General features: G+C 52.5%; 2 protein-coding genes and 2 long non-coding RNA genes across 4 annotated transcripts; 3 read left to right on the top strand and 1 right to left on the bottom strand.

The window, feature by feature from the left end:
* Window positions 1-1725: 1725 nt before the first annotated feature.
* Window positions 1726-7762, bottom strand: TSPAN1 (tetraspanin 1). The gene is made up of 9 exons (XM_070609754.1): window positions 7665-7762; window positions 7052-7165; window positions 6029-6093; window positions 3337-3543; window positions 3050-3124; window positions 2820-2918; window positions 2588-2734; window positions 2401-2484; window positions 1726-2213 (listed from the first exon to the last, which is right to left on the bottom strand). Exons 3-9 carry the CDS (start codon window positions 6083-6085, stop codon window positions 2166-2168), a joined length of 717 nt encoding a protein of 238 aa, XP_070465855.1. The 5' UTR covers window positions 6086-6093; window positions 7052-7165; window positions 7665-7762; the 3' UTR covers window positions 1726-2165.
* On the top strand, window positions 3996-5620 carry LOC139081905 (uncharacterized). The gene is made up of 2 exons (XR_011537380.1): window positions 3996-4417; window positions 4563-5620. It is a non-coding gene; the product is annotated as an uncharacterized lncRNA (long non-coding RNA).
* A 3430-nt stretch (window positions 7763-11192) lies between the features above and the next one.
* Window positions 11193-11919, top strand: P3R3URF (PIK3R3 upstream open reading frame). Its single transcript, XM_070609755.1, has 2 exons — window positions 11193-11489; window positions 11773-11919. The coding sequence occupies exons 1-2, from the start codon at window positions 11246-11248 to the stop codon at window positions 11814-11816; spliced, it is 288 nt and encodes a 95-aa protein (XP_070465856.1). The 5' UTR covers window positions 11193-11245; the 3' UTR covers window positions 11817-11919.
* A 3874-nt stretch (window positions 11920-15793) lies between these two features.
* On the top strand, window positions 15794-22300 carry LOC139081906 (uncharacterized). The gene is made up of 2 exons (XR_011537381.1): window positions 15794-15975; window positions 21716-22300. It is a non-coding gene; the product is annotated as an uncharacterized lncRNA (long non-coding RNA).
* Window positions 22301-22873: the final 573 nt, after the last annotated feature.

A 22873-nucleotide genomic window follows, 5' to 3' on the forward strand; every position in this document is an offset into this window, starting at 1 on the left:
GAGATGGGACTGGACGGGCATCATTCAAGAGGCTAGGACTGGGCTGCAGATGGCAACATAGGAGCAAGATGTCTGTGGCCCTTAGGATACTTTGTATGCAGAATTCCATATCTGGGCATTTTTCTAGAGAAAAGCCATCATTTTCCTCAGATTCTCACCCAGCCAGTGACCCAGAGAGCTTAGGAAGATCTGAGTTAAACAGTCATAAAAGCACCAGAAAATGGATGGGATTGTCCAGAGAGAGTGGATGAGATAGACCAAGGCAAGGGGCATGACATTTAGGGGATCTGTGAAGGCCTTAGGATCAGGAGGGTGAGTGTAGAACACCTCTTGAGAAGACGTCTGCCTTCAGAGCCCTTCTGAGGTGAGCCTGGTGAACTCCTTATCTAGAGCCTTCACCAGGGAGGCAGGAGCTGACTGGAACTCCTGCCCTCTCTCCAGCTCTCTGACCTCGCCTCCCCGACCGGTGCCTGGAGCCCAGGTCGGCAATGGCACTGGTAGTGTGTGGCTTAGATGTTGCTCGCCACCCTGACGCCTTCGGTGTTTGCTGGAGCTAGAGCTGGAGATAGTGCTTGAGGTGCCACAACTGCAGGTTGAGGAGCAATTAGCTTCTGATGAGGTGGAGCCCCGCCCTGGGCAAACAAACCCTGTGCAGCCTCCATAGAGCACCTGGGGGAGGGGTCGTGTGTAAGAGGAAGGAGGTGAAGGGGGGAGGGGGGCTACTTGCTCTCCCTGCCTGGCCCCCCAGCAGGCTCCTGACCTGGGCCTCAGACTAGCTCCCAGCACTGTGTGGCTGTGGCCAGGTCCCTGTTCCTTTTTGGGCTCAGCAAGGGGTGATAGTTCTGGGCTGCTCTAGGAAAACCCAGGAAGAGGGATCCAGGGGGCCAAGGGAGGCAAGGAGGACTGGTTTGCCAGACTGGGCTTTGCCTGGAAGCAGACACCATATCCTCTGGCCATAGCCTCCCTCCTTAGTGCTGTCACTAAATCCTGGTTCAGCAGCAACCAGATCGATGTCTGGGACATTCTGGCCTTCAGGTAAATCTGTCGCCATGTCAGGCAGGATCCCACCAAGCTCTGGAGTCACACGGCCTGGGCCCAAATCTGGACTCAGGTCTTCATAGAAGGTTATGGGCCTGGAACAAGTCACTTGGCCTTTCTGGGCCCAGTTTTTGGAGCATGGGGGTGGTAAAGACTAAATAAGAGATCAGATCTGTAGAGCACCAGGCAGACCAAGACCAAGAATAAATGAAGTTCTTTCTGAAATCTCCAAAGCAGGGACAGGTGTGGGGCTCTGCCTGCGTGGGAAGGGTGGGGGCAGCTGGGATCCTCTGATGGGGGCTCCCCAGAACCTAAGGAGTGACTGTCTCCCATTGCCCTGGCAATATTTCTGGTCTCCCCGCCCCCACTTGGGCACAAGCTTGTTATTTTCATAGCTTTCCAGTTCAGCGCCCCCACCCAGGAGGCAGTAGTTTTAGGCCAAAGTCCTCCCACATTATAGGAAGACAAACTGACCTAGCCCCTACCTCCTCCCTCAGTGCCCTCTTGGCCATCCTATTAGGCTCCCTCCCAGGCCTGGAATCTAAATGAAGGGCAGAAATAGCTACCTACCTCCACCCTACTTCCCTTCTGCTACCTTTCCAGGAGGCTTCTAAGTTGCCACCCCCGTGGGAATCTGAGGCCCGTTCAGGCAAGATGGGCCCCTCCCCCAAGGATACTGGAAAAGAATCCAAATGCAAACATTTTAATTGGTTTATGAGTTCTGAAGTTCCTCCACGCATCTGCCTGGTGACTGCTGATTTTGTGTGTGCCCATGCTGTAGGGTGCCTTTCTCATCCCCCAGTGGGGTGCTGGGATCACCAAGAGCCCCGCCTTGGCCTGAGGGGGAGTCAAGGGTTTAAGGGATGGCCTGGAGGAATGGGCAGAACTGGCTACCTTAGAGGTTCGGGAACAGGTGGGCCCCAACCCCACCAGTGGAAGGAAAAGTCAGGCCAGCCTGAGACCAGGTGGCCCCTATATGGTCCCAAGTCCAGAACAGCAAGGCTGGCCCACTGCAGCCCAAGTGACAGTGTTAGATTCTGTCCCCACCCTGATCACTGCCGTTTGGCAGTGCTAGGGTGCCTTTTCCCAGTTCCTATGTGGCAGCAGCAGTGGCGCAGGCAGCAGACTTATTTCATATGGCAGTACAGATACATGGACACAATCATGGCAGCCAGCTGGTGGGGAAGGAACAGGGAGAGATGAGGGGACATGATTGGGGTTCTTCAGCTTTAGTCCCATGCCCCCAAGAAAACCTACATGAAGCTCTGTTGGAAGTCTGTGTTCTCCAGACAGCCCTCAGAGATGAGTCAAGCAGCCCTGGTCCAGTGGGGATATCCTGCCCCAACCTCCTCACCCCCTTACCTCCAAGGCCCCAATTCCGGCTGCCACACCGCCCACAGCGAATGCATTGGTTCGGATGCCGTGCAGAAGCTGACTGAAGCAACCCTTAGGGGAAGGAAGAGACCATCTGTAGTCAGCAGCTGCCCCCCACCCTCATTCAGCCTCTGCGGCCATTAAAGCATCCCACAACCTTCCACGCCAGCCACACCTTTACGGCCTTTTTCTTGGCCTCCGCCTCTGTGCAGTTTGTGTTACTGGCATCGTCAGAGCAACAGTATTTGGGGAAGACATTGTTCTTTGTGAAGTAGGGAGAGCCCTGAAAATCCGTGTAGTTGTTGAAGCCACAGCACTTGAGCTGGAGATGAGGAGGAGACAGTGATCAGTGAAGCCTTTCTCCACACCTTTCTTCACACCCCAAAATCTCCCCCAGCCCAACTTACCCCTTCCATGGTGGAATTCCACACTTGGGTGAAGTCCTTCTGGGAACCGTATTCTTTCTTGATGGTGGGCACTATCAGCAACGTCAGGAACTGCTCAGCCTAGGTGGGGCAGGCCAGTGTTCAGGGCATTGGAGGGAAGGTGGTCATCGACAGGCCACAAGCCACAGCTCCCTTCCAGGGCTTTGCCCAATCTCTCCCCCTTGCCCCATCCCCATTCCTCAGCTCCTCACCAATGTGGTATACACCAAGGCGACCACGGCAGCTGCAATCTCAGCAATGAAGATGATGAGGAGGACGAGGAAGAACTGAGTAGAGAACAAGGGTCTGAGTTTTAGGGAGAGACAGTCCCTAATGTCTTCCTTGCCCTAACCCACCCCTCATTAAAAACGAGGCAGGTGTTCCCTTTTCTGAGCCCCTGGAGACCAGAGCAGGGTTTGGGGATTCACCAGGGCCTAGTGTCAAGGGTGAGGGGACCCTGGGGCTTGGTCATGGGCCTGTGGAGCTGGGTTTGACACACCGTCATGAGGGCGCACTTGTTCTCAGCGTGAGCACCGTAGCAGCCCAGGAAACCAAGAGCAAAGAGCACAGCACCAGCTGCGATGAGGAAGTAGCCCACGTTGACAAACTGCGTGGCGCTGGATGACAGCGGCCCAAAGACCTTCAGGAAGGATGGCCCATCGATGGACACCCAGATGCCCACTGCCAACAGGGCTGCACCACACAGCTGGGAACAGAGAGATAGGCCTTGAAACAGTGCTGGCAAGCAGCAGCTCCCTACCACACAGTTGAGTCAGGAAGACAGGAGACGAGAAACTTTCCCCTTTATTGGCTGAGGAGTCTAAAAACTCATCCTGTAGGGAGGAAAAACATCCTTTAGAGACAGAAACATGGGAGTTGAGACAACCATAGCCAGCACCAGGCTGTACACCTAGGCAGATATAAATGGGATCAGGGGTTCCAGAAACATCCGTGGAATGAGAGAGGGCCAAGGCTTTCGCTCACTGCTGTCAGGGTCCTGCAACATAGTTAGGAGTGAAAACAAGCAGGTGAACCACACACACACACACACACCCCATTTTCTTTCTGGGCTATGGGTGTCTGGAACACCTCTGTCCTCTGATAGGTGGAAAGAGGCGGATGGTGGTGTTGAGCAGGCTCGACAGTCACCATAGCAACAGAGGCGGGGCTGAGGTTTCCACCGCTCCCAACCTTGGAGAGGTGGGTAGTGAGAAGGGACAACCACACTGAGGCCCCATTTGGCTCCTCTCCAAGATCAGACTCCCGTCCTACCCTTCCTCCAGGCTGGACCTCTCCTTGTCGCATAAGTGGAAACAGAGGCACCAGAAGGAGAGTATAGCCAGAGCTTCTCTTAGAGGCTGTCCAGCTCAACCCCAAACCTCAGAGGGAATCGTGAAGCCCTGAAGATTGAGGAAGAGGGCACTCCCCAGTTCCCACAGCTCTTAGAGCAAAGCCTCGCTGATCCAGAGCTTCAGTGGACGAATCAGCCTGACACCACGCTGGTGCCCAGTCCCCGCTTTCCAGCATAGAAGCTGAGGCAAGAACCAGGAATGAGGTGGCAGATTGCGGCTGCATCCCAGGTATGTTTGTCCAAGGACAGAAAGCTGGGCTTCCACCCTGTGGGTCAAATTTCAAGGAGTCTGACGCCTGCTCTGCCCTGCCCAGCCTGGCAAGGCCTGGGCAACAGAGACCAGAAACCAAACAGGATTTCTTTAACCCCCTCAGGTCAGAGCCCCTGCTCTCGAAATCACCGGGATCCTGTTGCCTGCTCCAGATATGTGGAAAAGGGCAGTTCCCTGAAGCTAAAGGAAGCCCAAGGCACAGACCACCTTGGAGTCAGAGAGTACTCAGCCCCAGCCCAATTTCTCCAAATTCGTCTACACTTCATGTCTCCACTTCCTCACCTTTTACTCCCTCTCACCCACTCTAATGTGGCTGCCAGGTCTGAGTGACATCCTGTGCTAGGTCTGGTGGACACTTCATGGGTCATATCCTCCTTGCCATCCCTGATATCTTGCTCTCCTTATTCTCCTCCTGCTGCTCTTTCTCCATATTTCTCCACAGCTTCCTTATAAGGCCATTTGTCCTCTTACCCCCTGTAAGTTGGGTTTCTTGGGTTCACTCTCCCTGACTGCTGTCACCCACTCCCATGACTTCAATGACCACCTCTGGACACATGACTTTCCCATATCCATGTCCAGCTCTGACCTGAGCTGCAATCCCATTGGGTACACAGCTGCCAGTGGGTCACCCCCCGGATGCCTGCCAGAGATATGGGCATCATCTCCACGACCTCTGTCTCCCTTGCTCCTTCTTCCACCCCAGAGCCACCATCCGAGGGCATTGTCCTTTGTCCACTTTGGCCATTTCTCCCCATCTCCACCACCATCTCTAGGGTTCACACCTCATTGCTCAGCTTCCTCAAACATGCCCTATACAATCTGTTCCTGGTTTTCTGAACAATATCTGATTTCATTGCCTCTGGGCCTTTCTGCATACTTTACAAGCTCCTCACCCAGGGCAAATTTCCAGCCTTAGCTATTTCCTCCAGAAAGTCTTCCCTGTCCAGGTGGGGCTCAGTCCCCTCCTATGGGCTCCCCCAGCCCCTGTGCTAAGGCCAGACATACTATGTTGCAACTGTCTGTCTATATGGCCTGCTGGACCTGAGATCCTTGAGGACAGGGGGCTTGCTCACCTGTCACCCCAGCACTCAGCACAGAGTCTGAGGCAATAAATGTTTATTAAATGAATAAAGGCTGCTTGAGGCAGACCCTCTGCTCTGACGTCTCTGGGCCTTCTCTCCTTTCAGCTCCCCACCGTACAGAGGCCACTGAATTTTCTTCCATACTAGGTAACCTTGGGCAAACCGCTCCCCCTCTCTGGGCCCCCAGTGCCTACAACAGGAGGAGAATTGCTCCTCTTAGTCTACCCTGTCCTGCCCTAAGCCTGGCCAGATGCTTCCTGGAAGGGAGGGGAAGCCCCTAAGCTTTTCCACTTCAACTTATGTGGCAGCCAGGCTGCTAATGGGACCAGGACTCAGCATCTGGGGAGACTTCTGCACCCCATCATAAGAGGGAACTTGCAGGACAGAGTCTGGGCACAGCAATCTCCTGTTCCCCAGCTTGGGCTCTGCTCAGGTGTGTAACCCACTCATGAAGGAGCCCCAGAGAGCCCACAGCCCCCATACTTACAAAGATGATCGTATTGAAGAAGATCATCATGGTCCTAATGAAGCTGAAGCACTGCATGGTGGCTCCTGGGAGGCAGAAATGTGTGAGTTAGGACCTCACCCTCCCCGCCACCTAGCGCGGCCCTGGCTCTTGGACCCTGACATACCAGACTCCAGCATCTCGGACTCATATATCACCAAGCTTCCCCTGCTCCTGCACTCTGACACCTCAGGACTTTCCCCAATTCCCATCCTATCACCCCTATCCCTCTGTACTACCCAGGCCCTCTACCAGCACCTAACCAAGACCTAACACTCAGATCTTTTTTTTTTTTTTTTTTTGAGGAAGATTAACCCTGGGCTAACTGCTGCCAATCCTCTTTTTGCTGAGGAAGACTGGCCCTGAGCTAACATCCGTGCCCATCTTCCTCTACTTTTTGTTTGGTTTTTTAAAGATTTTATTTTTCCTTTTCCTCCCAAAGCCCCCCAGTACATAGTTGTGTATTTTTTTAGTTGTGGGTCCCTCCAGCCGTGGCATGTGGGACGCTGCCTCAGTGTGGCCTGATGAGCAGTGCCATGTCCATGCCCAGGATTCGAACCGGTGAAACGCTAGGCCGCCAAAGCGGAGCTTGCGAACTTAACCACTCAGCCACAGGGCCGGCCCCTTCCTCTACTTTTTATATGTAGGACGCCTACCATAGCATGGTTTGCCAAGCGGTACCATGTCCACACCCAGGATCCAAACCAGCGAACCCCAGGCCGCTGAAGCAAAACATGCAAATTTAACCGCTGCGCCACTGGGCTGGCCCTAACACTCAGATCCGAACACCGCCCCCCCCCACCCACGGTTCCTCCACTGAAATCCCAAGTCTGACTCCTACATGGCCGGTCACTCCATGCCTTTCCCTGGCACCTGTATACCTTGGACCCCTCCCCAAACCAACTCTAGACTCTTCCAGGACCCTCCCCATGGCCCTTTCAACTCCCCAAACCTGTTTCCAGATTGATTTCACTTCAGAGGATACTCTCTATCCTATGCCATCACCTGTTCAAGGCTCCTGGTAGTGAGTTCTGAAAGAGGGATCTGCTGAGGCTCCAGGGAACGGCCACTGAGTGGGCAGGCGGGAAGACGGAGCTGGCTCTACACACCACTGCTCACCTGCAGGCGGGGCAGGCGCTTTAAAGGCCTCCTTCGGCCCGCCCGCTGCCCCACCCGTGGCTGGTTGGCCTCTTCTTGCCCCTGCTGCCCTCTGCTGCCTGGAGATCCATCCCCACAGCCACAGCAGCGGCAGGGCTCCGCCTGGCAACACCAACCCCAGGCAACACCCCTCCTGATCTGAAGAAGGGGGAGAAGTCTGGGGGTGAGGCAAGTGGCCCCCAAAACTCTTGTGTGCTCTCCACCACGATAGTGCACATATGTTTCTTACCCTACATCTGCTGATGCATTCATACATACCCTACGTGCTCAAAGATGTGCACATCTGCCCAAGCTGCCATCTATGTATTCACACACAGATACATAAATAAACACCTACGAGTGTCATGAGTGCACTCTCTCTCACACACACACACACACACACACACACACACGCACACTCTACTCTGTGTGGATGACTCCCAGGACTAACAAACAACAGAGCAACATCTGAGGTACATACCGAAAGTCTCTCTCTCTCTGTCTCTCTGTCTCTCTCTCTCTCTTTCTCTCTCTCTCTCTCTCTCTCTCTCTCTCTCTCACACACACACACACACACACACACGCATGCATGCATGCACACACTTTCAAGGAAATGACTAAGGTTTGGCAGCTTCTGCCCCTCTCCTGAGTAGCAAACAGCTCCTAATCCTTTCTCCTTCACAAAACCTCAAACTCCCCACCTTTCTCCTCCCTTCCTTTTTCCTCCTCACTCTTCTCCCTCCCCATGCTTTTCTTTCTTTCCCCCTCCAGTTTTCTCTTAGCACACTCTGTGTACGCCCCTTCCCTTTCTGCCAGCAGGTGGCACCATGGTCCTGCAAAAGTGTCAACCCCGCCCCCGCCCCACGTTTTGAGACTCTCTAATCCCCACCTTCATAAATTCTTCCGGGGCTGCCCGTCCCACTTCCCACTCCAATGCTCCTGATGTCGAGGTGCTGGGAAAGTTCTGGCTTTCGAGGCACTCAGACCAGGTGCTCAAATCCTGGTTCTGTTGCTTATTAGCTGTGTGACCTTGGGGACATTTCTTAGACTCGGTTTTAAGCCTCTGTTTCCTGGTCTCTATCACAGAACAGTTACAGGGTTTTTTGTTTGTTTTAAAGATTGGGACCTGAGCTAACAACTGTTGCCAATCTTTTTTTGTTTTTTCTGCTTTTTCTCCCCAAATCCCCCCAGAACATAGTTGTATATTTTAGTTGTGGGTCCTTCTGGTTGTGGCATGTGGGACGCTGCCTCAGCATGGCTTGATGAGCAGTGCCATGTCCGCATCCAGGATCCGAACTGGTGAAACCCTGGGCCGCTGAAGTGGAGCACGTGAACTTAACCACTCGGCCACGGGGCCAGCCCCAAGTTACAGGGTTTTAAAATGAGATTTTTTTCCCCACTCCAGGACATAAAGGAATGACCACAGAGTGAGAAGGTCAGAGTGGGGATACTCACAGGCAGAGGCGGTGTGGGATGGATGAAGTGGATTTTTAAATGTTTTGTTTTTATAATGGGAAGAGGCAGCTGAACAGATAGGGGAGAGGCAGGCTGATGACACTAATATTTGTACAGATCATGTTTTAAGTGCATTATATACATAGGAAGTCTTTTTTCTCCTTCACAACAATCCTATGAGATAGATTCTCTTTTTATTCCATTTTTAAATATGAGGAAACAGAGGCACAGAAAGGCTGAGTACTTGCCATGCTCACACAGCTTGTAAGTGGCAGAGCCAGGATTCACCCCCAGTCAGGCTGGTGCCAGTCTGTCTTTTTTTTTTTTGAGGAAGATTAGCCCTGAGCTAACATCTGCTGCCAATGCTCCTCTTTTTTTTTTGCTGAGGAAGACTGGCCCTGAGCTAACATCCATGCCCATCTTCCTCTTCTTTATATGTGGGACGCCTGCCACAGCATGGCTTGCTAAGAGGTGCTATATCCGCACCTGGGATGTGAACTGGTGAATCCCAGGCTGGCAAAGTGGAACATGCGAACTTAACCACTGTGTCACTGGGCCGGCCCCAGAGTCTATGTCTTAACCACCAAGTAGACTGTCTACATTGATGGGATCTCTAAGAAGGCAGGAGGGGCTGGCTTCCAGAAAGAGCAGGAGAGAAGACCTTTGTCAGGGATTTGAGGAAGAAGATGGCCAAGGGCAGATAAGTTTACAGGTATAGTGGCTAGAAGTTGATGGGGGCGAGGTCAAATTTCTAAGACTGAGGATGGCAAGAGTAGAGGCTGGATGAGAAGGAGGTGTGAGGCCTTTGAGGGTAATGCTGAGGGCTCCACAGTCTCCTAGCAGACTCCTGTAGGAACAGAGAAAAGGTGGAGGCTGGAAGGGGGCCCACGGGTGGAATAAGAGGCAAAAGGAAAGGGGGCTGAGGTGCGGAGGGAGAAGGGGCAAGTCCAAAGTTCCACAACAGCTCAATGCAAGACCTGGCAGAGCCACTGATGTTCCTATCTCCTACAAGAAAGGAGATCAACCCAGCTTGGCAAGTCTTACATCACCTGGGGATCTAGCCATTCCTCTACCTGCACTGATTGTCCACATGGCTTTCTCTTTCATCTCAGGAAGAATTAGGGCTAGTGACATTCATCTGTGTCCCCAGGGCCCAGCATGTATGAAAATGTTGGTGAGCATTTCCTGAAAGATTGAAAGAATGAAGAATGAGTGCAGAATAGGGAGAGTTAAATGTCTGGACTTTGGTCCTTAGCCATCAATGATATGAACCCCCACCACCCCTAAATGTGTAATTCACCCAACTGAGCCTGTTTCCTTACACAGTCAATCCTCATTATTCACAGATTCCATATCTGTGAATTTACCTTCTCACTGAAATTTACTTGTAACCCCAAACCAATACTCATGGTATTTATGTGATCATTCATGGACATGTGCAGAACTGCAAAAATTTGAGTTGCCCAACTCATATGTCCTCAGCTGAGCTTGAACAAGGGGACACTCTGCCTTCTCGCTTCAGCTCTTATAACGGAAATAAGTGTTCTATTCGTGGTCTCTTTAGCGTCATGTTTTTTCACACTTTTGTGCTTTTTGTTGGTGATTTTGCTGTTTAAAATAGCCCCCAAGTGTAATGCTGAAGCGCTATCTAGTGTTCTTAAGCACAAGAAGGCTGTGGGGCCGGCCTGGTGGCACAGCGGTTAAGTTCGCACATTCTACTTCTCAGTGGCCTAGGGTTCGCTGGTTTGGATCCCGGGTGTGGACATGGCACTGCTTGGCAAGCCATGCTGTGGTAGGCGTCCCATGTATAAAGTAGAAGAAGATGGGCATGGATGTTAGCTCAGGGCCAGTCTTCCTCAGCAAAAAGAGGAGGATTGGCAGTAGTTAGCTCAAGGCTAATCTTCCTCAAAAAAAAAGAAGGCGGCTGTGATGTGCCTCACAGAGGAAATACGAGTGTTAGATAAATTTCATTCAGGTCCAAGTTATAGTGCTGTTGGCAGTGAGTTCAATGTTAATGTCTGAACAGTATATTTTAAATTAGGTGTCTTTAAATAGAAACACACATAAAACTAGGTTACATACTAACCATTGAGTTGATGAAAATGTTGTAATGAGAGGCTGGTAGGACTCTAACCCTGTATTTCTCCTAGAAGCATCAGCTCAATATTTGCTAATTCAGTGTTCATGGTGTTGACTTTATTAGAACTACCGTGAATAACAAGAACTGACTGTACATGAAACAGGAATAATGATAGAATCTCCTTGTAGGCTTGTTATGGGATTAAATGAGATAATGCTTGTAAAGTACTGGCATGTAGTAAGTGCTCAATCAACATCGTTAATATTGTTATTGTGGATGAGTGAGAAAGTGAGGGGGTGATTTTCTCCTACTCAGAGTTCTTTTTCCCAAAGGGCCAAGCTGAGGTTTTCTGGCTCTTGGGCTGACCCATGGAGAGACTAGTGAGGGACCCTGACCTGCGGGGAGTGGTTGGGGACCAGGACCTGTCATAAAGAGCACCACCCTCACGCAGACTCTATGTGTCATAGAGGCCTCAGCTGCCCCAGCCAGCAGCCCCCTCAGGCACACTACAGAAGCTCTCTGTGCCAATGGGGCCTTCTCACCTTGTCCGCGTCCCTCGGCCCCGGGGCTTAAGTTCCCCCTATCGCAGGCCAGGTATGGGATGGCCTCGGCCCCGGTTTCCCAGGATGTTCAAGTGTAGCCACAGAAGGTACCGGCAGAAACCCCAAGGCCCAGCTGCCACTGCTGCAGCCACCAATCTTGGCACCATGGCCATGGGTATCAACAATACCCGCATTGCCACCACCAGCGTGTGGATCTTTGCACCGCAAGGTTAGCCGAGGGCCCTGAGCCAGGGTGGGAGGTTAGAAAAACAGGACCACTGAAGTTTTCCCCAATTAGCCCTGCATAGGCACTCTAGAGGGCACACTCTCTGAAATATCACCCCAAGGGTATGGTATGGTCTTGATGGCAGGCGTCCTAAAGGCTGAGAGCTTTAATGGAGAATGCGCTGGTTGGAAGGGGAGGGCTGGGGGAAAGGGGGTAAGTCTAGGATCCATGGCGTTTCTGGAACTGCTGCCTTCCTCACACTCTTCCCACTCCTTCCTCTCCTTAGTTCTCAGACACTTCTGTCAACCCAGCAGCTTCCTGATCCTCTAGAAATGCCCAGAAGCTAGTCCAGAAGCTTGGCTCACTCCAGACCTGCAACTCTTAGGGGCCATAGGTGGTGAACAGCAGACAAATACAATCATTTCTGCTCCAAGTGCCTTTCCACTCCGAGGCGTTTCCAGTTGACTGCACAGGGTATGAGGGCAGGGTTGGGGCTGAATACTCCTAGGGACAGGCTTCAGTGACAGCAGCAAGGATCACAGGTAGACAGTGGAAGGACAGGACAAGGTCAGCAACACACACCATCTCTCCATCTCTGGCCTCAGCTTTTCATCTGCCCTGTGAGGTAGGGGGCCTTCCTGCCTTGAGCTCCCATCTGCACTGGGTAAAGTGTCTCTGTGGACGTATTGAAAGGTACAGGGAGCCAGGTCGTTGGGGAGAGAGGTAGAAGCACAGATCAGAAAGGGATAGAATGAAAGAAGGATATCAGTGCTTGAGTGTAACCCTACGAGCACTCGAGTGTGAGGTGTATGTGGCTCTGTATGCCTAGGATGGTTAGTGTGTAGGTGTAGCTGCTGGTGTGCATGTCTTGAGAGCGTGTATGTGAGACCAGGACAATGGGAATATAAGCAGACATGTGGCTGAGTGTGCTTTTGCAATCAAATGTGCCTCTGTGGCTGACTGTGTATGTCGAGGAGTGTTTGTGAGGGTATGGGTGTGCCAGAGAGAGGAATCAGCTCTGCGAAGAGGAATGAAGGTCAGGAGGGGGATGGGGGGCAGCCTGAAGAGGAGAGGGTTGCTTCTGAGAAGGGCATACTGCCTTCAGCCCCCCAGCCATTCTCTGAGGTCAGTGTTTTCCAGGACTAACAGCTGAGCTGGGGCGTTTGGGGGTGGGGCAAGCCTGAGTTTCAGTCCAGGAAGGGGGAGGGTGCTAAGCACTCTGGCTTGGGGATTTTCCATTTGGATTTCTGAGTGCATGCCAGTGTGTCATCAGGTGTAACTGGGTTTCTGTGGGGTGTGTCTCCAGAGTTGTGTCTCACTGGCAGGAAACATTGTGAGGGACTTCCTCTGATGTGTCACTTTATGCCTGGGTTAGTGTGTATCCCAGTGTTCCAAGATCTGGCTCCAGTTCCAGGGCTCCCTTCCCTGAGGGATAGGGGTGGGAGCAAACCCTGAGACCTTTGGCCTGGTGCCCTGGAGTTGGAGAAGCCTGTGAGGAGAAAACGAATTGTGTGTGTCCATCTACTCCCAGAGACTGGGACCCTGAGAGGAGGGGAGGGGCAGAGAATTCACTGACACTTTGTGCCCAGGCAGTGCTGGATGGGGGTTGAGGCTCCTCAAGATACAGGGGGGTGGGCGCTGAACCTCAATCAGAGCTGGAAGGTGGCTGGGCTAGTGCCCAAGGCCCACAAGGAAGTCCACACATATAAGGACATGTGACACAGTCCATGAACACATGCAGACATGTAAATAAGTGGACTCACAGACACACAATGCAACAAACATGTGCATGCAAGTACATGCCTATAAACAGAGACATGCACTAATATCCAGAGACCTCCCCACATGTAACACCACATACACATGCCTACAAGTGAACACACACAGACACAAACATGCATGCACCTAGACACGAGCAACAAGCATCTAGATAGACACATGCAGTCACAGTCATGTAAGCTCAGGCACACACAGACACACACACCCATGCAGACACACTCACCAGACTTCCCTGCCCCTGCAGCCCTGGGACCCAGAAGTCTCCCTCCCATGTATGAGTGTGTGTGTGTATGCATGCCCACACTTGTGTCTGTATGTATCTATGTCTGTGAGAGGACGTGTGTATGTGGTGTATGTGTGTGAGTGGGGGGTGCAGAGCTGTGGGAACCCGATGACATCATCGCTTCCAGCTATTTTTAGCACCTCTGCAATGACGGCTCCTCCCGTGCCCCTCCCCTTCCAGGTTCCCACCTCTCCTCCCCCTCCAGGCTCCCAGAGGCAGCCGCAGCCAGAGGGCACCCACCACCCTAGTCTAGGTGGCTCCCTGTATGACTGGGAACAGCTCACTCTCCCACCCCACCACTGCTCCCTGGAGGCTGAGAACACCAGGCTCCCAGGCCAGAGGCGGCTCGGGCTGTGTGGCAGCGGGGAGCAGGGGCCTGGGTTAGGTGAGCTGACCTGGCTGGTCTCCAGCCCCTCGGGTGCCTCTGCCTCTGCTTTTCAATCGGAAACTCTGTCTCAGTCAGTGCCTGTGATGAGCCAGGGAGGGTGCCAGGTTCTGGAGACAGAGCAGTGAGCAACAGTGGGAGCTCTTCCTGGGGGGGAGTTACAGCTTGGCCGGAGACAGACATTAACCAGATCACACAGGCGCGCACTAAACTGTGGCGAGGGCTCTGAACGCTGGTAACAAGGGGACTTAGTCTGGGATGACGTTCTCCATCTCTTTGTCTCCCACGAGGTAACCTGAGGAAACCAGAGGGCACACTCCCTTACCTTGCACCTTTCACCCCATCAACCACACCTCAGAACTCCACAGGGCAGTGCTTCCTTCTCACACCCCAGGCTGTGCTCCTAACACTGCACCAACCCACCATCCAAGTGGTGGCCCACTGCTATTCAGCAGGTCTTTGGAACCTCCCAACAGTTGATCCCTGGGAGGCAGTCCTTTGTTCCCCACCTATAGATGATAAAACTGAGGCCCAGAGAGGGACAGAGCGGGACCACACCTCCCAGTGCCCGGGAGCAGCCCAGGGATGGCAGGCAGGTGGAGGAAGTGGTGGTGGCACAGGTGCGAGAGGAGCAGGAGGTGGGGTCAACGGGGGAGGGGGAGGGGAAAGAGGCCAGAGGCCGGAGGGATCCATGCCTGGAGGAGGGCTTCCAGCTCCACCCAGCCTTGGGCAGCCACCGGAAAATCGGGTTTGGCAGCTTTGCCAAGCGCCTCAGGGCTGGAGGAGGGGTCCAGACGGCTTTGGGGAGGCGGCCTGGAGGCGGGCCCATCCTCTAGCCCAGAATCGGGCCAAACCGTGAGTGGGGGGAAACTTTTGTAAGACTGAGACCCTTTGGAGAGTGGGAGGAACAGCTCTGGGCTGGAGGCAGGAGCCGGGAGTTCTGGTCCTTGTTCTGTCCCAAACTCCACTGTGATCCTTGGAAAATCCTGCTCCCTTTCTTGGCCTTGGTGGGCCCTCCCGGGAAGGAACCCTGGAGGATCAGGTTCCTCACCACCAACTCCTGCCCTCTGGGGATTCCTGGGAGTCTGACTCAGGGCATAGGAACAAAGTCAATGGGTAGGGGCTGGACCAGACGGCCCCCAGGGCGCCGGGCTGCAGGTCCCTTGTCACCAGCGCGTCAATAGCCGGAAGCGCAGCTCCAGCCCCACAATGCAATACCGGTCACCCCACCCTTACCCGTGCCCCCATCCACACTCCCACTTCCGGCCTCTGTTCCTTCCTCACCTTCAGGGAAAGCTGCAGGGCTCCCTGGGGAATCTCCCATACCTCCTCCTCTGGCTCCCTGCCCTGGTTTCACGCTCCCTTCCCCTCTGCCCGTTTGGCCAGGCCAGTCTCCCAGTAAACTTTCTTTCCCTGGACCCGGGGTCAGGCCAGGGAGGAAAAGAAGCTGGCTGGAAAGGCTGCAAAGGAGCCTGCATTTCCTGCTACCCTCAGATGCTGGAGCCCAAATGAGAGGCTCGCAGGGAGGTGGGTAGACTGAGTGCTGGGGCCTAGGGCTGGGCTCAGCTGAGCATATCCCACCCCTGTGAAGCCCCAGGGGGTTCACCTATCCAGCCATCTTTTTCTTCTGCCCTTCAGCGAATTCAGAGACTAGAACCCAGAGCCAAGAGTTACATCCTCTGGAAAACAACCCAGGCCAGGTGAGTCCTGGCTGTTGTCAATATGTCATCAACAAATTCATGAAACACAAAAATCATAAAATTCTAGGTGACTGAATCCAGTCATGGAATCTTAGCATCACAGAACTCTAGCATGGTGAAACCTGAGTTACAGAATCTTAGAAATACAGAATGCTGGGGTCACTGAGTCCCAGATCACAAGGTTGGAGTATCCCTGAACTGGAAGTCTCGAGAAGTCAATTAGTGAAGCCCCTACCTTCAGGTGGATGTCTAAACCAGAGGACTCCCCACTGGGGATGGGCAAAGGAGCTCATACGTGGACACTAAGGAGGAGGCGGAGAGCCCAGGATACAGGAGCTTAAGGTGAGGAAACAAACCTGCAATAAAACAGACAGAAGACAAACCTCTTCTGAGAGGAAACATTTCTGATTCCTGAGGATCAGGGGAATAGGGTGAGAGGTGGAGACAGAGAGGGGACATATCCTAAAGAAAAAAATTATCAAGTAGCATAATACACTGGCCCCAATACATAAGACACTTCCCCAGGATTGAGGTTAACATCAGCCGAGGACATTTTCAAAGGTTAGTAAGACTCCTTATCACATTGGAATGGCAGCTCATGTCTGGCTTTTCTGGGAAGAAAGGTACCAAACAGAAAATAGTCCATATACCACACTTTTCCTGGGGCTACTGGGAGGAGCAGACTCTCTCCAAAGAGGATGCTGAGAGTTGAGCAACATACTGTGCACCAAAGCTACCCTGTGGGGTGGGGTTCAGAATCCCAACCAAGGTCCTAGTGGGGGACCTTGTGGAGGGCATCTCTCTGGGGTGGGGCCTGGGGCGGGGCCAGTGTCATCTCTACAGAAGGAGCCAATCTTGAGGCAGCACTTTGTATGGGGACCCTTGTCTGATTATGGGGTTGATTACTCAGCAAGCAACAGGGGTATTTACCTAGCATTTCTGGGAAGCTACTGCAAACTCAGGAACCCAGAAGAAGCAGCTCCAGAGAAAAGCAAACGCCAGGCCCTGCTGGGCAGGGGAAATGGGGCAATGTCAGCTGGTGATCCTCTTGCTCGGCTGCCTGTCCTTGGATTCAGCTCAATACCTCAGCCCTGACCTCTACCCACACCCCCATTCTCCTCCCTCTCCCCGCTTGCCTGCTGTTCTACCTACCTAGACCTGCTGTGTGACCTTCGGCAAGTGCTGTCCCCTCTCTAGGCCTCAAACCTCCTCTGCTCTCTTTTGAAGTCTATAATTGGTCCTAAGTGCAGCTTTTAGTATTTTATAGTCCTGGTTTGGTCCAGATCCGTTCTAACTTCAGATATCTCCATTCTCAGCTTCCACAGAAAGTGTCAGGAGCTTCAGGGGAGAAGGCAGAGAAAAGAGAAAAAAAAAATAATGCTCCTATTTGACATCCTGTATGTGTCAGTGCCTATGACAGGTGTTTCTATAAATCTTATATAATGCCCACAACCACCCTCTGTGTATAAATCATTGCTCTCCTTTTATAGATGAAGAACTAAGGCTCAGGGAGGGTAAGTAGTGTGACTAAGATCATCCAGCCAGAGAATACCAGAACTGGAATCTCAACCAGGTCTGTCTGAATTCTGAGGGCTGTGGTTTCAGATTAGCGTTATTTCATGTGGCTTCAATAGGTAAAATGAAAGCCCATGGATGAGCATTTCAGGGAGAAGTCGTCCCTGCGGTCGGCTCTGACAACTGATGAGTTCCACTTAGAGAAGTGAGCAGTAGGGGCTGACAGCTTGTGCCGTGAAGAAAGCTCCTTCTACTGGGACCTCTGGGTATTCTCAGTGCAGATTGGAGATAGCTGGGCTGCGTTGGGGGTGAGGAGGTTGGAGTGGAGAGTGGGGTGAATCTGGGCTGGTCTTCAGAGGGTTGAGGGGCTGCTGCCACTGTTCCCAAAGATAGTGTGTAGGTATTGGGGAGGGGCTGTGAATGGCGGCTTCTTCACTTTCTGGGATGGGCTAGCCTCTGTCCCCCGAAGTTAGAGCTGGTTGTCAGGCCTCTGGAGCCTGGGGCAGAGGACTTGGCAGCTGGGATGGCATCACAGAGTGCTGGCACTAGACTCACTGCCTTGAGGTCCCCGTCCTTCGGATCCCTAAGCCTCAGCAACATTGCACATTCGCCTCAGTTAACAGGCTCAAAGGAGGTGGAAGGATTTCAGATGGACCCCTGACCCCTGTCCTCCCCAAGATTGGGTCATTATAGGAGGTTAGGAGATCGAGAAAGTCACTGGCTCACAGGGCACCCTTCGGGGGTCATCTCATCTAGATCCTTCACTGTAAGGGTGAGGAAGGAGTTTGAGGTGCACAGAAGGAACAGGACTTGCCAAAGATCACACAGCAGCCACTGCTGTCCTCATCAAGTGCTAGGCACCCCCCTTGGTACTGGGGGCATAGAGTTGAACCAGTCCTGGTCCTTGTTCTTGAGAACTTGTAGCCTCTCCCTTAGGAGAAAACAGGCTTGGTAGATACACCGAGAAGTGTCAGGGCTAAAAGAGAATTCAGACTTTGTACACTAAAGCTTAGGAAGGCACGGGCACAGACTCCTACAGATTTCATGGAAGATGCATAGGTGGTTTCAAAGCTGGACTTAAAGAAGGGGCATCATTTTAGCTGATGCAAAGGGGTAAAAGACTTTTCCTGGCTGAGAAACAGCATGAACAGCAGCACAGAGCGGGCAGTGATTGGCTGTGCAGGATGAATGAATTGCCCTGCAAGGCTGGTCCATGTGGCTAGAGAAGAAGTCTGATGGGCCATGGTACAAGCCAGGGTCAGGACTTGAGGTCAGGACTGCTTGTGCTCTGTGAGCACGTAGTAGTCGCAGAGATGCAGGCCGCAGGGCTACCAAGGCCCTAGAGGCGTCTAGTAGGGGCATCTGAGGAGGCTATGGCTAGGAGATTCTTAGTTGTAGCGGTAGGGGCTGCTGGACTCTCACGATCCCTGGACCTGTGCTGTTTCCTTTAATCCAAGACACACACATGCACACAAAACCTATGCCCCCATCTCCCTTGATGAGTACCCAGGCCCAGTCTGAGGTCGGGCTTAACCAAGGGGAGGAGATTGCACCCCACTAGCTGCGTTCCCGCCCTTGGTTTGACGGCTAGCGCGCACACCTCCTCTCTTCAGCAGCTCCCTTCCCGCTCCCCTAATGCCCCCAACCCTCCCACTGGGCCAGGACGGAATAGGGACATCCTCAGCTTGGAGCGGCAGCGGCTACGAGCCCGCCCGGTGCTGCTGTGATGCAAATCCGCTCCGGATTTCTTCGCGGGCGTTCTTTCCGTCAAGCGGGACGCACCGGCGCCAGCGCTCGGCTGGAGGGGCCGCCCCCGGCCCTGACCGAAGGGCGCCAGCACCTAGAACGGGGTGGGGGTGGGGGGTGCCCTTCTCGCTAGCGGATCCCGCGGCTCGGGCCTGGGCTTGGGGTGAAGGTGGGAGTCGCGAGTGGGGTAGCGGCGGCCGCAGGCCTCGGGGCGGGGCTGTAGTTAACCGCGCGGGTGCGCCTGCTGTGGAGCAGGAAGCCGGGGTCTGGAAGGCCCTCCCGAAGGGGACGGTGGGGGAACGGTGGGGGGCTCGCAGGAGCCCCCCAGAGCCCGACTGGGGGGGGCACCTTGGGCAGGTAGAACCCTAGTCTGGAGGTCAGGGCCCGAGGTTTTGGTGGCGAGATTTCAAGGTTTAGGGTTGGTGAGCGGGTTTAGGGCTGGAGACCATGGGGTGGAAGACGAGAGGGAATGCCCGGGCCTATGAGGGGTAGCCCCAAGCCTGAGCGCGGCTTGGTCTCGGTACAGACGTGGTTTGAGCCCTAAGAGAGAAGTCGACCAGAAGCCAAGCTGGAGTTACGCCTCAGACGCCTGAGAGCCTGACACTACTGGGGGCAATGGAAGGGGAGAGGACATGCGGGAGGCGGGGTGCTCGGTGTACTCCCAAGGGCTCCAGCTTCAGGAAACAGCTGCAGGAATGGTGTGCGCAGTTTATATAAACTGCTGTCCAAATCGGGATGTGTGTATAGGAGTAGAGAGGTGGTATTTGAGTGCCTACTGCATGCCAGACCAAGGGTATTCACCAAATTGACAAAAGGAAGAGTGGTTCTTTTTTTCTTTTTTTTGACGAAGATTAGCCCTGAGCTAACATCTGCTGCCAATCTTCCTCTTTTTGCTGAGGAAGACTGGCCCTGAGCTAACATCCGTGCCCATCTTCCTCTGCTTTATATGTGGAACGCCTGCCACAGCATGGCTTGACAAGCAGTGCGTAGGTCCCCACCCGGGATCCGGGCCTGCACACCCTGGGCCTGAAGCAGAACGTGCGAACTTAACCACTACGCCACTGGGCTGGCCCCTGAGGAGTGCTTCTTTACTCTTTTCTTGGTACTTTTATAATCAGAAAAGGACAACACAGTTATTTTTGTTTTAAAAAAATGTAAATGGGGCTGGCCCCGGGACTGAGTGGTTAAGTTCGCCAGCTCTGCTTCAGCGGCCCAGCGTTTTGCCAGTTCGAATCCTGGGCATGGACATGGCACCGCTCATCAAGCCACGCTGAGGAGGCATCCCACATGCCACAACTAGAAGGACCCACAACTAAAAATACACAGCTATGTACTGGGGGGCTTTGGGGGGAAAAAGAAACACAAATAAAATCTTTAAAAAACAAAACAAAACAAAACGTCAATAGACCTGGGTTTCAGCACTGCTAAGACACTTACTGTTGGCCTTGGAAAATTTGCATTGACTTCTAAACGCTAGTTTTCTTATCCATAGAGTAAGAATAATAGGAGAAGCTAGGCCCAGGGTTTGTTGTGAGGATTAAGTGAGTTAAGATATCAAAGGTGCTTGGAAGAGTGCTCAGTAAGTGTCAGCAATGAGAACACTTAGCCTAGTTTGGGGGTGTATGAGGGGGAAAGGGGGAGCAAAAAGTCTTCTGGATGAGTGGAAATCTGAGCTAAGTCTGAGTGGGAGCAAGTTAGTGGAAAAGGGAGGACGAGAAGGAGGTTAATGATGGGGGAACAGCACGGGTTGAGAAATAGGGCAGTGAATCTGGGGGAAGCTACAAGGCATGAGGCAGGGCATGGAGAGAGACAAGGTGAGAAAGGAAAGCTGGGGCCAGACTGGGGCAAGGTGAGGGCTTAAAGTTCCTGAGGCTGGTTTTCTTTCTGAGAGCAGTTGAGGGGCCTTCCGCAGAGACAGGAGGAGATAGGCTCCCTGAGGGGGCAGCGTGGAGGCAGGGAGACCTGTGAGGAGGAGAATAGTGGCATGCACTACAGTGGCAGTCCTGGGATGGAAAGAAATGGATGGATTTGAGAGAGGCAGAAGCGACAGGAGCTGGTGATGGATTGAACGGGAGACACACGTGAGAGGGAAGTGTGAGGACCATATCCTGATTTGCAACTTGAGTCCTTGGGGTGGCGCTGTTCTCTGAGATGGGAAGCAGGAAGAGTAACACATTTGAGGGGAAGTTGAATTCAGTTTCGGACATGCCTGTGACCACACCCCTGGACAGACCCTCAATAATTGGGGTCCTGTCATCCCACCTGGCAATTACTCTGTCCAGAAAATGGGAGGGGTATCATTAGCCACTGCTGGCTGTCTGTTCCCTGGCTGCGGCTGGCTGGAGGTCTGGGTGGGGAGGCTGGGGTGGGGGGTTGCCACCACTGGGCCGGGCCCAGTGAGTGTTCCTTTGTGGTTCTGGGCTGCCAGGCAGTTTCTTTGGGCACAATCATGTTATAGGAGCCTGAGGATTGGGTTGTTAGATTGTTCCCAAAGAGAGTCCCAGAAGGAAGGCAGTGCTCTATGCTGCTGAGATTACTGTCTCCATTTTACAGCTGAAGAAACTGAGGCTCAGGAATTGAGTGGCAGAGCCTGGAAGTGAAGAAGATCTGTGTGATGTCTTCTTACAGTATGAGCTGCCACATCACTAATCGTGACATTTGCTCTAAGAGGGGCAGGGAAAGCACCAGGGCCATGGCTCCTTGGGGGAGAAGTGCAACCTGGAGGGGTAGTGGGGATTGGGAAAGGAGTCCGGGAAAGCTTCCTGGAGGTCGTGCCATTTGTGTTGTCATAGAAACATAATCTTGTTTTCTGTTTCCCCAGCCAGCAATCGTTTGTAATCAGCCATTGCCTGCAGTGAGGGAGACTGTGTCATCTGAGTGGCCTCTGGGCAGACTCTGTTCACGGAGCCCAAAAAGTGGCAGACTGGAATTCCTGCAGGCATTTCAGGCCTAAAATGGGGGCGCTTCTACCTCAGTCTCTGGCATCTGTCAGCCAGAGCATCCCTTCCGCCCTGGCACTTCTCTGGCCGCTGGAATCCCAGTGCCTATTCATTTTCATATCAGGGTTCAACACAAGCTTCTGTTCTGTTCCCAGGTTTTGTTTGACTTAAAAAAAAAATATATCATGTGATAAAGTGATGGATTCTTTCTGAGGGAGGACTGGCAATTGCAAGAAAAACTGATCTTTCTGTGGATGATTGGGGAAAAGTTCTAAGACACAAAAAATGTTGCTAACCTTCGTCTGTCACCCAACCAAGCATTTTTTCCCAGGTGTCCAAATTACTGACATGGTAATGGGGGAGCCAAATGTTTAGGAGCTCAGAAGGGGTAACTTTCAAAAAAAATGTTTAAGTAATATTTGCTCATTCTGGAAAATATAAGCAAATAAAAGAAAATAATATATAAAGCATCCATTAGGAGATAAACACTGCTAACATTTTAATATATTTCCTTTTTTTCATTTCTGGATATATGTGGTTTTCTTTTACATGGTTAATGTACTGCATAGACAATTTTGTATCTGGCTTTCTTATTCAACAAAATTATAAGAACTATCCCATATCATTTAAAGCTGAAATTTGTTTTTGCTGAGGAAGATTTGCCCTGAGCTAACATCCAGCCAATCTTCCTCTATTTTTTAGTATGTGGGCCGCCAGCACAGAGTGGCCAATAACAGAACAGTATAGGTCCACACCCAGGAACCAAACCCAGGCTGACGAAGCAGAGTGCACTGAATTTAACCAACTAGGCCACCAGGGCTGGCCCTGTAAAAATTTTTAATGACTGCATAATCTTCTACTATATGGTGTTACCATATTTTATTTTACCAAACCCTTATCCTTAGACATGTAGATTCTTCCTTCCTTCCTTCTTTCCTTTCTTTTTCTTTGTTTCTTTCTTTATCTCTCTCTCTTTCTTTCTTTCTCTCCCTCCCTCCCTCCCTTCCTTTCTTCCTTTCTCTCTTTCTGTGCTATTCTAA

Source organism: Equus przewalskii, chromosome 2 (genome assembly GCF_037783145.1).
Source record: "Equus przewalskii isolate Varuska chromosome 2, EquPr2, whole genome shotgun sequence".
Lineage (NCBI taxonomy): Eukaryota > Metazoa > Chordata > Mammalia > Perissodactyla > Equidae > Equus > Equus przewalskii.

Excerpts from the sequence above, each read along its gene's own strand:
- TSPAN1 (XM_070609754.1), bottom strand. The coding sequence starts at position 6,085 with ATGCAGTGCTTCAGCTTCATTAGGACCATGATGATCTTCTTCAATACG. Across the intron at positions 2,735-2,819 it reads GGAATTCCACCATGGAAGGG|CTCAAGTGCTGTGGCTTCAA; the intron begins GTAAGTTGGGCT and ends CCTCATCTCCAG. Across the intron at positions 2,485-2,587 it reads CCAAGAAAAAGGCCGTAAAG|GGTTGCTTCAGTCAGCTTCT; the intron begins GTGTGGCTGGCG and ends CCTTCCCCTAAG.
- P3R3URF (XM_070609755.1), top strand. The coding sequence starts at position 11,246 with ATGGGGCCTTCTCACCTTGTCCGCGTCCCTCGGCCCCGGGGCTTAAGT. Across the intron at positions 11,490-11,772 it reads GTGGATCTTTGCACCGCAAG|TTCTCAGACACTTCTGTCAA; the intron begins GTTAGCCGAGGG and ends TCCTCTCCTTAG.